This window comes from Rhinoraja longicauda, chromosome 12 (assembly GCF_053455715.1).
Source record: "Rhinoraja longicauda isolate Sanriku21f chromosome 12, sRhiLon1.1, whole genome shotgun sequence".
Taxonomy (NCBI): domain Eukaryota; kingdom Metazoa; phylum Chordata; class Chondrichthyes; order Rajiformes; family Arhynchobatidae; genus Rhinoraja; species Rhinoraja longicauda.
The window spans coordinates 25,417,217-25,429,349 of NC_135964.1; the positions used below are offsets into that span (position 1 = coordinate 25,417,217).

General features: G+C 46.8%; 1 protein-coding gene across 1 annotated transcript in view; it reads left to right on the forward strand.

Annotated features, from left to right (window-relative positions):
• f5 (coagulation factor V) overlaps nt 1–12,133 on the forward strand; it is a 65,460-nt gene that overhangs the window by 47,464 nt on the left and 5,863 nt on the right. The window contains exons 21-23 of the mRNA XM_078409226.1: nt 7,499–7,654; nt 8,072–8,216; nt 9,789–9,937. Of these exons, the coding sequence (XP_078265352.1) occupies nt 7,499–7,654; nt 8,072–8,216; nt 9,789–9,937 (450 nt within the window). The remainder of the gene's footprint in view (nt 1–7,498; nt 7,655–8,071; nt 8,217–9,788; nt 9,938–12,133) is intronic.

The following is a 12,133-nucleotide window of genomic DNA, read 5'->3' on the forward strand; positions in this document are numbered from 1 at the left end:
GCCTTTCACTATTCTGTATGTTTCAATACGGTCCCCCCTCATTCTTCTAAACTCCAGTGAGTACAGGCCCAGTGCTGACAAACGCTCATCATAGGTTAACCTACTCATTCCTGGGATCATTCTTGTAAATGTCCTCTGGACCCTCTCCAGAGCCAGCACATCCTTCCTCAGATATGGTGCCCAAAATTGCTCACAATATTCCAAATGTGGCCTTACCAGCTCCTTATAGAGCCTCAACATTGCATCCCTCTTTTTGTATACACAAGCCCTTTTGAAATAAATGCGAGCATTGAGTTTGCTTTCTTTACGACCGATTCAACTTGCAAATTGACTTTTTGGGAATCCTGCACCAGCACTCCCAAGTCCCCAGGAAGAGGCCCGAGCTGAAATGTCACCTATCCATGTTCTGCAGAGCTGTTGCCTGACCCGTTGAGTTACTCCAGCACTTTGTATTTGTTTTTTACAAACTGTTTCATACCTGTTACTTAATCTGTTGAAGCTCGCCTTAATCCCTATATCATAATGACAAACAAGCCAAACTATATTTGTGGTGGAAAGAAGTCATCAAGCTGGAAAGGACGCAGAGAAGATTTAAGAGGATGTTACTGTTGTGTTCTTTAAAAAGATACAGTGAGTCCGACTGTGTTTTTACGCGAGTGTTTATTCAACCGCCATCTGCTCCCCCAGGCTCCTCCCTGTCGCCCTCTGATGACCCCCTACCAATAGTATAAGAAAATAACTGCAGATGCTGGTACAAATCGATTTATTCACAAAATGCTGGAGTAACTCAGCAGGTCAGGCAGCATCTCGGGAGAGAAGGAATGGGTGACGTTTCGGGTCGAGACCCTTCTTCAGACTGATGTCGGGGGTGGGACAAAGGAAGGATATAGGTGGAGACAGGAAGATAGAAATCACAGAGGGGGAGCAGCGAGAGAGCATGTTACTGAACTCTCGTCGAAGAGAGGAGGAGAACTTCTTCAAAGTGGACATACCTCGAAGAGAAATCGCAGTGGAGCAACCAGTAGTATAAGAAAATAACTGCAGATGCTGGTACAAATCGATTTATTCACAAAATGCTGGAGTAACTCAGCAGGTCAGGCAGCATCTCGAGAGAGAAGGAATGGGTGACGTTTCAGGTCGAGACCCTTCTTCAGACTGATGTCGGGGGTGGGACAAAGGAAGGATATAGGTGGAGACAGGAAGATAGAAATCACAGAGGGGGAGCAGCGAGAGAGCATGTTACTGAACTCTCGTCGAAGAGAGGAGGAGAACTTCTTCAAAGTGGACATACCTCGAAGAGAAATCGCAGTGGAGCAACCAGTAGTATAAGAAAATAACTGCAGATGCTGGTACAAATCGATTTATTCACAAAATGCTGGAGTAACTCAGCAGGTCAGGCAGCATCTCGGGAGAGAAGGAATGGGTGACGTTTCGGGTCGAGACCCTTCTTCAGACCTGTGTAGTCTTAAAGGCACATTGCAATAACACCACATCTCCCCTTTCTAGAATCAATCGGTAGACTGCGGTTGATTCACCAGACCTTAGAGGATTATTCTGCCTCTTTAGCTGGAAGGTCTGTTCCTATCTGAACTAAATTAATTCAACATAAGTACATGTAAACACATTGTCTTAGTGAAAAGGATTTTACCCTTTTCACTAAATTAGAAAAAAAAAATTCTTTAGAAACTCTCTTTTTTTTCACTTATAGTTCAACCTATCTGGTCTCACCACTCTTCTCCCAAATCTGGTTCTGGGAGTGGATGGCAGTTCTGGAATGTTCTCTTTTGGTGGCTCTGCTGAGCTCTGCTCTGGAATGTTCTCTTTTGGTGGTTCTGCTGAGCTCTGCTCTGGAATGCAACCCGGGAGTTGCTCTTTCATACCACCCCCACTCTGGTCCGGCAAGGGTTTCATGGGGATTAGATGGCGACGGTTTCGCCTGACCGTCCCGTGAGGTCCCTCCACGATGTAAGAGCGGGGGGCGGTGTGGCTGCCGATCACAGCTCCAGCTTCGCCTTGATCCGTGACCCACACTTCTTGTCCGGGAAAGAGCCTGTCGAGACTCCGTGCACGATGCCGCAGGTTGTACCGTTGTGCATCTCTGATTCTCTTCTCCTTTTCCTTCCACGCAACCACTTCATTGTCGGGAAGAGCAGGATTCTGCAGGGCTGGAAGTGTTGGTACCGTAGTGCGAAGCCTTCTCCCCATAAGGAGTTGGGCTGGGCTGTACCCGTTTTGCAGTGGGGTCGCTCTATATGCAAGTAAAGCGAGGTAGGGATCCGCCGCTTTCTTCAGGAGACCCTTCACTGTCTTGACTGCACGTTCGGCCTCCCCGTTACTCTGAGGATATCTCGGGCTGCTTATGACATGGCGGAAACCAAACGACTTTGCAAACGCAGCAAAGGCGGTTCCGGCAAACTGAGGCCCATTGTCTGTGACCAATGCCTCCGGAATGCCGTGACGTGCAAACATTGATTTGAGGTGGTGGATTACATCTGTCGACTTGGTGGGGCTGAGTGGAGCGATTTCCACGTATCGCGATGCATAATCCACTACCAGCAGGTAGTTCTTGCTTCCCAGCATGAACAAGTCAGCTCCCAGCTTTTGCCATGGTCGGCCTGGGTATTGTGATGGCATCAGCGGCTCTGTGTGGTTCTGTCTCTCCTTGCTGCATGTCCGGCAGTTGAGGACCAATTCGTTCAGCTGCTGACTTAGTCCAGGCCACCACACTGACCGTCGTGCACGCTCTCTACACTTCACCACTCCCTGGTGACCTTCATGTAGTCTGGTCAGCACGTCGTTCCTCATAGTTGAGGGTATGACTAATCTGTCCCCTTTGAGTAACAGTCCGTCATTTACCGTGAGCAATGCTTGTTCTGCCCAGTACAGCCTGAGTGCCGGTTCATTGTTGCTATTCGTTGGCCATCCTTCCTGACACAGCTGCATTACGCGTGCGCACACACTGTCCCTTTTTAGCTCCGCTCTCAACTCATCCAGGTAGGCAGTGCTTGCCGGCAGGTTCTCTATTATCATGTCCACATAGATGTTTGTATTCTCAAACAACTCCTTTTCGTCAAGCGTTTCCCCCATTTTCACAGGAGCACGCGACAGCGTATCAGCTGTCCACAGACACTTTCCTGGCACATGAGAAATGGAGTAAGAATAGCGCATGAGGCGCATCCGGAAACGCTGAATCCGTGGAGGGAGAGCATCCAGTGCCTGTGACCCCAGCAGACTCAGGAGAGGCTTATGATCCGTCTCCATCTGGAAGTGTTTACTGATGAGAAAGTTGCGGAACCTTTCACAAGCCCAGGTCAGGCCCAAGGCCTCTTTCTCCACCTGCGCGTATCTCTGCTCCGTCTGTGTGAGAGATCGCGACACGTAGGCTACCGGTCTCCACTCCTCATCCCATTTTTGGAGAAGTACACTTCCCAGGCCGTAAGATGACGCATCTGCTGAGACTTTGCATTCACGGTTCGTGTCGTACATGGCTAGTACAGGTGGGGATACCAGTGCATTTTTCAAATCTTGAAACGCTCTTGCCTGGTCGACGCCCCACAGCCAGCAGTTCCTCTTTGACAGGAGGTCTCGCAAAGCCTTGTCTCTCTCTGCTAGTTGTGGGATGAACTTCCCCAGCTGGTTAACCATTCCGAGAAAGCTCCTCAGCTCACTCACATTGGTCGGCTCCTCCATCTTCCTTACAGCCTCAGTCTTGCTCGGGTCAGGACTAATGCCACTGGAGGAGAGGACATGACCAAGAAAGGTCACCTCTTCCTTCGACAGGTCACATTTGTCAATGTTAAGCGTAATGCCCGCCTTTTGGATCCTCGCCAGCACAGTATGCAGACGAGCGTCGTGCTCCTCTCGTGTTTGGCCCCAGACATCATCCATGTGGCAGACGATTCCCTCGAGTCCCTCCGTGACCTCTGACACCATCCTATTTCGAACGTGTTCGGGGGCAGAGGCAATGCCGAAGGGCAGCCGCTTGAAGTAGTAACGACCGAAGGGTGTGATGAATGTTTTGTATTTTGCTGAGTCTTCGGTGTTGGCATCCAACTTGCTGAATATTCTGGCTCCAGCCAGCATCCCCAGTGTTTCCTCCACCGATGGCAGGATGTACTTTTCTCGACACACCGACTCGTTGAGGTTAGTGAGATCGACGCATATGCGTACGGCTCCTGTCTTTTTCGGCACCACCACCATGCCTGAACACCAGTCAGTAGGCTCTTCAACCCTGGTGATCACCCCCAGGCCTTCCATGCGGGACAGTTCTCGCTCGACTTTACCCATCAGCGGCCAAGGAATCCTTCTGGGTGTCTTCAATGAGAACGGTTGGGCCCCTGGTTTCAGCTTGATGGCATACTGCTGTCGTACCTCCCCGAGACCGCTGCATAGTTTCGGGTAGCTAGTAGCTATGGTGATGCTGTCTAGCCGAACCACAAGCTCCAGCTTGCCGATAGCAGGCCTCCCCAGCAATGCAGTGTGCAGGTGTCGTGTGACGTACACATCCTCCATCACCCTTTTCTCTCCTTTCACCAGGAACAGCCCAGCGACGCCCACAACTTCTAATGGACTCCTCCCGGTTCCCAGCAGTGGCTTGGTTGCTTTACGGAGGGTAGGTGGATCGCTGTCTCTATAGATCTCTTTAAACACGGTGTGGGGTAGGACAGTAACATCGGCGCCGGTGTCAATTTTGAATGACACGTTTTTATCATTTATGTCGATGTTTACCATCCATGGCTCTCCATCGGCTGTGACGCTGCCTAGGAACATAACATCCTCGTCCTCTTCAACTTCCTGCACGGTTTTGGGTGATCTACACACACGCTTGTAGTGTCCCTTTCTCCCACATAAATGGCATTTCGCATCCTTTGCCGGGCAATCCTGCCTTGGATGGGACGGAGAGCTGCCACATTTATGGCACTGTACACTTTTCCCCCTGCTGTGTTGGGCGCTGTGTGTTTTGAGTTGGTGGCCATAAGCCTGGTGAGGTTTGTTTTTGGCACCTTTACTACTGCTCTTATACACTCTGTCCACAGATTTAGCATCACTTGTCTCTGTCCTGGTGTCACCTCGCAGAGAAGATTGTTGCCGTTTCACCTCCTCACTCTGCCTCGCCATATTGACGGCCTTTTCGAGCGTCAATTCTGCGTCAAGCTGCATACGTTCGGACAGCCGCTTATCCATCAGTCCGACAACAAGCCTGTCGCGTATCAGCTCGTCGTGTAGCACCCCGTAGTTACAGTGCTCTGCCAGCGCATAGAACGCAGTGACAAAGGCATCCACTGTTTCATGTTCTCCCTGCCTGCGCATGTTGAACTTGGCACGCTCATAGATTATATTTTTCTTTACTATGAAAAATCGTTGGAAGCCATCGCGCACCCCTATGTATGTTCCACTTTGTGCTACTGTCAGGTTTAACCCGCGCAGAACATCGTCCGCCTCATCTCCCATGCAATAAATCAGCGTGTTAACTTGATTATCTTCGGAGCTGGCATTCAAGTTACTTGCCAGACGGAACCTTTCGAACCTCCGTATCCATTTGGCCCACTCTTGCGGCTTTGAAAAGTCGAAGGACTCCGGAGGCTGGATGCTAAATGTAGCATTTGGTCCTACCGGGGCTCTCTGTGCGTTGTCGTCTTGTATGTCGCACTCTTCTTTCTCTTTTGCCGTCACCGATCTCCAAACGATAGTTGTTCGACTCAAAGTACACTTCACGCACCCTACAGGACTTCTGACACCATGTTGTGTTCTTTAAAAAGATACAGTGAGTCCGACTGTGTTTTTACACGAGTGTTTATTCAACCGCCATCTGCTCCCCCGGGCTCCTCCCTCTGATGACCCCCTACCAATAGACCTGTGTAGTCTTAAAGGCACATTGCAATAACACCACAGTTACCAGGACTTGAAGGCCTGAGGTAATGCAAAAGATTTGGCAGGCTAGGACTCTATTTCTTGGAGCACAGGAGGATGAGGGGTGATCTTATAGGGGCGTATAAGATGCTGAGAGGAATAGATAGGGTGGATGCACAGTTTTCTATCCCGTACAGAGGAATCAAGAACCAGCAATCATAGGTTTAAGGTGAGGGGGAAAAAATTTAATAAGCAACTTTTTCACACAGAGGGTGATGGGGGTATGGAATGAGCTGCCAGAGGTGGTAGTTGAGGCAGGTACTTTAACAACATTTAAAATATATTTGGACAGATTCATGGATGGGAAAGGTTTAGTGGGTTATGGGCCAAATGTGGGCAGTTGGGACTGGCCAGTATGGGGCATCTTGGTTGGTGTGGGCAAGCTGGGCCAAAGGACCTGTTTCCTTGCTGTATGGGTCTATGGCCATATCACGTTATTTCAGCAATCTATCAGTTTACTTAATTCAATAAATAATCTCCTCTGGAATTCCATTGATTGCCTGTTCGAGCAATGGGTGCTTTCAAGCTGTAATTTTACATTGCACCTTTCATCCTAAACTTCCCTATAGTCACGGGCTCGGCCCTTTAAAATATTGCTCGCCAGCTCCACAGGAAACCTGTTTCCTAAAGAAAATTCTCAACTTAAGTGGTGTAGTTGGTAGAGCCGCTGCATCACAGCGCCAGAGACAAAGGTTCGATCCTGACTTCAGGTGCTGTCTGTGTGTGGAGTTTGCATGTTCTCCCTGTGACCACGTGAGTTTCCCCTGGGTGCTCCATGTTTCGGCAACAGCCCAAAGATGCACGGGTTAGCCCCTCTGTAAATTGCCCCGAGTGTGTTGGTAGTGGATGAGAAAGTGAGATAACAGAAATAGTGTGAATGGGTGATCAATGGTCGCCGTGGACTCGATGGCCCGAAGGGTCTGTTTCCACGCTGTATCTCTAAACGAAACTTAGAAAATACTTATTCCTACAGAACCAACCACATAAATTAACACCAAGTGTGCCACCAACAAGCAAATGCACAATCTAGTGCTCCTACCTGTTATCATTCGGTGACTGTATTTGTCTAATCCAACTTCAATAGATGTTGGAAGATAGTCTTTAATGAAAATTTACTAAATAGATTCTACAAGCCTTCTACCAGACTGACTTCTGAGGAATGGTATCGACTCGAAACGTCACATATCCATATTCTCCTGGGGTGTTGCCAGACCCTCCGAGTTACTCCAACATTTTGTGTCTTTCCTTGGTAAACCAGCACCTGCAGTTCCTTGTTTTTACATCTCGGAGAACATGGAGAGGTGACGTTTTGGGTTGGGATCCTTCTCTGGTCTTGGCGTCATGTTCAGCACAGACATTGTGGGCCAAAAGGCCGATTCTTGTCCTGTCCTGTTTTGTGTCCTATGCTTAAACCTTTGGTGGACAATGAGACGAGGTTAGCATTCAATCTATGCGAAAGAACAGTAGATTTGCCGGAGTGCATATTTGCAATATATTTGGCATAACTGGGTTCAGCAATGTATTGATAGCTGGTGTCATTATTCCTGTCTGGTTCAGTCAATGTGTGTTCAATGTTGTGATACCACAGGTGGACCTGGAGAGGCCAATTGTTGTCACTGAGATCTCCACCCAAGGAGCAAGTGCATTGTTTGTAAAGCAGTATATCAGGGCCTTTTACATCACATACAGCGTGGACGGGAACAATTGGAGGTATTACAAAGGAAACAGCAGAAGCCACAAACAAGTGAGTATAAATTACAAAGTGTGAACGAGAGGAGGCGCGTATGAAATTCTACTTCTAGTGACAGCAGGAAGTGAGTGTGAATTAAAGTGAGTAAATTAAAGTAGCAAGCTACAAAGCTTTTCACTGTACCTCGCTCGGTAAACTAAACTCATAAGCAAAATGAAAGTAAATTATATATGTGAGTGTGAATTAAAATTATGATTATATAAGTAAAATATATAGATTGATATTAATCTATAGGTATTATATTGATATATATATAATGAATATGTATATAAATACAAATGTTTAAGTGTACCTCTGGTTGTGAGGCAGAAATTCATCACCACAACTTGCCTTCAGCTTCTTTATTTTCTGAATTGATTTGTGTTCTCAATCCCTGTATAAAGTTGTTTCTTTTCTGGGATCCCCTTGAAGATTTTTGGCGGAAATTCTGATAGTTCAGATGTAAAGTTTAACAAGTTCAACCCTCCTATTATCGCAAGATATCTGAAATTATATCCAACATCCTTCAACGTCAGACCAACTCTTCGCATGGAATTGTATGGATGTGAAATAGACTGTGAGTATAATTCAAGTAAACTTTCCTGTTATTCCGCATTTTCCCTCTTCCGTACCGTCACGTGGGTAGTGTTCGAGAAGTATGCAATCCCTTGGCAGCACAGCGGGTAGAGCTGCTGCCTCAGAGTGCCAGAGACGCCGGTTCGATCCTGACCTCGGGTGCTCTATGTCACAGGGAGAACGTGCAAACTCCACACAGAAAGCACCTGAGGTCGGGATCGAACCTAGGCCGCTGCTGCTGCGAAGGAGCAGCTCCAACAATCTTTCCAAGTCTAAAACTTAAAACTACTTAAGTTTAGCGAGTCCTTATCTACATGAAGATACTTTTTAAAGCACTCAATAAAGAACTCAGATAAGCTTCAGTTTAGTTTAGTTTAGTTTGGAGATCCAGCGAGGAAACAGGCCTTTAGGCCCACCAGGTCTGCGCCAACCAACGATCCCCATACAATAGCACTATTCTACACACTAGGGTAATTTACAACTTTTACCAAAGCCAATTAACCTACAAACCTGTATGCCTTTGGAGTGTGGGAGGAAACCGGAGAAAACCCATGCGGTCACGGGGCGAACATACAAACTCTGTACAGATGGCACCAGAGTCAGGATTGAACCGGGGTCTCTGGTGCTGTGAGGCAGCAACTGTACCACTGTGCCACCAGCAGGTTAGTCAAACATAATTTGACTTCAACAAACTCTGGATCATGTGTGATCATTGTCTGTCAGTCTAGGTCATAGAAGAGAATATACAACAGTAGATTCATTTCTTCACTGTTTCATTTAGATAACACGTATCATGTAGTTCAACATATTTTTTTCATCAGTGAAACGTAGATTCAAAATGGTTTTAATTATTTATTTAGCAGGGCACACGGTGGTGCAACTGCTAGAGCCGCTGCCTCACAGCGCCAGATACCTGAGTTCGATCCTGACCTCGGGTGCTGTCTGTATGGAGTTTGCACGTTCTACCTGTGTAGGTGACCGTGTAGGTTTCCTCTGAGTGCTCCGGTTTTCTCCCGCATCCCAAAGACGTGCGGGTTTGTAGGTTAATTGCCCTCTGTAAAAATTGCCCCTACTGTGTAGGTAATGGACGAGAAAGTGGGATAACATATAACTAATGCGAACGGGTGATCGATGGTTGGTGTGGACTCGGTGGGCCGAAGGGCCTGTTTCATAAGTCATAAGTACGTCATGTCATAGGAGCCCAATTTGGTCATTTAGCCCTTTCGAGTCTACTCCACCTTTCAATCATGGCTGATCTATCATTACCTTCCAATGTCTGTACGGAGTTTTAACATTCTCCCTGTGACCTGTGTGGGTTTCCCCCGTGAACTCCGATTTCCTCCCATACTCCGAAGATGCACAGGTTTGTAGGTTACTTGGCTTGGTAAAATTGTGATTTGTTCCGAGGATGTGCAGGATAGTGCTAGTGTGTGGGGATCGCTGGTCGTCACGGATTTGGTGGGCTGAAGAGCCTGTTTCTGCGCTGTACCTCTACACTAAACTAAAAAAATCATGCTGTATCTCTAAACTAACAAAATATATATTTTATTCACACATGCGTGTTGTTTTACAGACTGCTCTCATCCCTTGGGAATGAAGGAAGGAAATATTTCAAATGATCAGATAATGGCTTCATCGGTCCAGACCAACTGGTGGCGTTCCTGGTCGTCAGGCCTGGCACGCTTGGACTTGCAGGGTAGATTCAACGCATGGCGACCGTATGTAAGTGGGAAAATGAACCTTGCTTCTCTTGCTGGCTCCTATCGAAATGCTCAATTTAATTTAAAAATGGCTTTTATTTATTTATAAGTTCATAAGTTCATAAGAATTAGGCCATTCGGCCCATCATCTACTCCACCACTCAATCATGGCTGATCAATATTTCCCTCTCAGCCCCTTTCTCCTGCCTTCTCCCCATAATCCCCGATACCCGAACTGAAGAAGGGTTTCGACCCGAAACGTCACCCATTCCTTCTCTCCTGAGATGCTGCCTGACCCGCTGAGTTACTCCAGCATTTTGTGAAATAAGAATCTGTCAATCTCTGCCTTAAAAATACCCAATGCTTGGCTTCCACAGCCATCTGTGGCAATGAATTTCACAGATTCACCACCCTCTGACGATACAAATTCCTCCTCATCTCCTTTTCAAAGATGTGCCATTTCATTCTGAGATTATGGCCTCTGGTCCCAGACTCTCCCACTTGTGGAAACATCTTCTCCGCATCCATTGTATCTAGGCCTTTCACAATTTGGTAAATTTCAATGAGGTCCCCCCTCATCCTTCAAAACTCCAGCGAGTACTGTCAAATGCTTATATTTATACTTCATGCTTCCTTGGCAAGGCCAGCAGCAAAATGAAGGACGAGTCATACCCTGGCTACTCGCTTGACTCCCCTCTCCCCCCTCTCCCATCAGGCAAAAGGTGAAGAAGTGTGTAAACGCACACTACCAGATTCGGAACAGTTTCTTCCCAGCTGTTATGAGGCAACTGAATCATCCTACTACAACCAGAGAGTAGTGCTGAACTACTATCTATCTCTTTGATAACCCTCAGACTATCCTTTATCGAACTTTGCCGACTTTATCTTGCACGAAACGTTATTCCCTTATCATGTATTGATACACTGTAAATGGATCGATTGTAATAATGTATTGTCTTCCTGCTGACTGGTTAGCACGTAACAAAAGATTTTCACCATACCTCGGTGCATGAGATAATAAACTAAACTGAACTGAACCCAATCATTCCCGGGATCATTCTCGTAAACCTCCTCTGGACATTCCTTACCACCAAAGTGGATAACCTCACATTTATCCACATTAAACTGCATCTGCCATGCATCTGCCCACTCACACAACCTGTCCAAGTCACCCTGCATCCTCATAGCACCCTCCTCACAGTTCACACTGCCACCCAGCTTTGTGTCAACCGCAAATTTGCTAATGTTACTTTTAATCCCTTCATCTAAGTCATTAATGTATATTGTAAATAGCTGCAATCCCAGCACCGAGCCGCAGTACCCCACCAGTCACTGCCTGCCATTCTGAAAGAGACCCGTTCTATATAATCTATATAACCAAAAGACAAATATTACCAAAATGTGTTAAATTATTAAATATTTGCAGTTTTTGCTCCAGCGCCAGTGCATCTTTCCTCAGATATGGGTCCAAAAACTGCAAATATTTAATAATCTAACACATTTTGGTAATATTTGTCTTTTGGTTATATAGATTATATAGAGAGGGGATCTTATTGAAACATATAAGATTATTAAAGGATTGGACAAGTTAGAGGCAGGAAACATGTTCCCAATGTTGGGGGAGTCCAGAACCAGGAGCCACAGTTTAAGAATAAGGGGTAGGCCATTTAGAACGGAGATGAGGAAAAACGTTTTCATCAGAGAGTTGTAAATCTGTGGAATTCTCTGCCTCAGAAGGCCGTGGAGGCCAATTCTCTGGATGCTTTCAAGAGCTAGATAGCAGAGTCAGGGGGTATGGGGAGAAGAAAGGAACGGGTACTGATTGTGAATGATCAGCCATGATCACATTGAATTGCGGTGCGGGCTCGAAGGGCCGAATGGCTTACTCCTGCACCTTTTGTCTATTGTCTATTGATGAATGAACATTGAATTGAATTTCAGATAACTAACCATTAACGTTCCCCCCCTCCTTTTTTTTCCTCCTTTCTCTTCCCCGTGCCCCACATGCTTTCACACCCATTTCTCCCACTATTATGTCCCCCTTTTCCCTTCCCCCTCATCCCATTCCACCTACATTCCTTCCTCTGGCCTCACAATTCACTGCTTTTCTCTCCTTTTCTCACGGTCTTTTGTCTCCTTCTCATCTCTGGCCTTCGTCCACCCATCTGTCATTCCACTCCCACCCCATCATCTGTATCCATCAATCACTTGCCAGGTT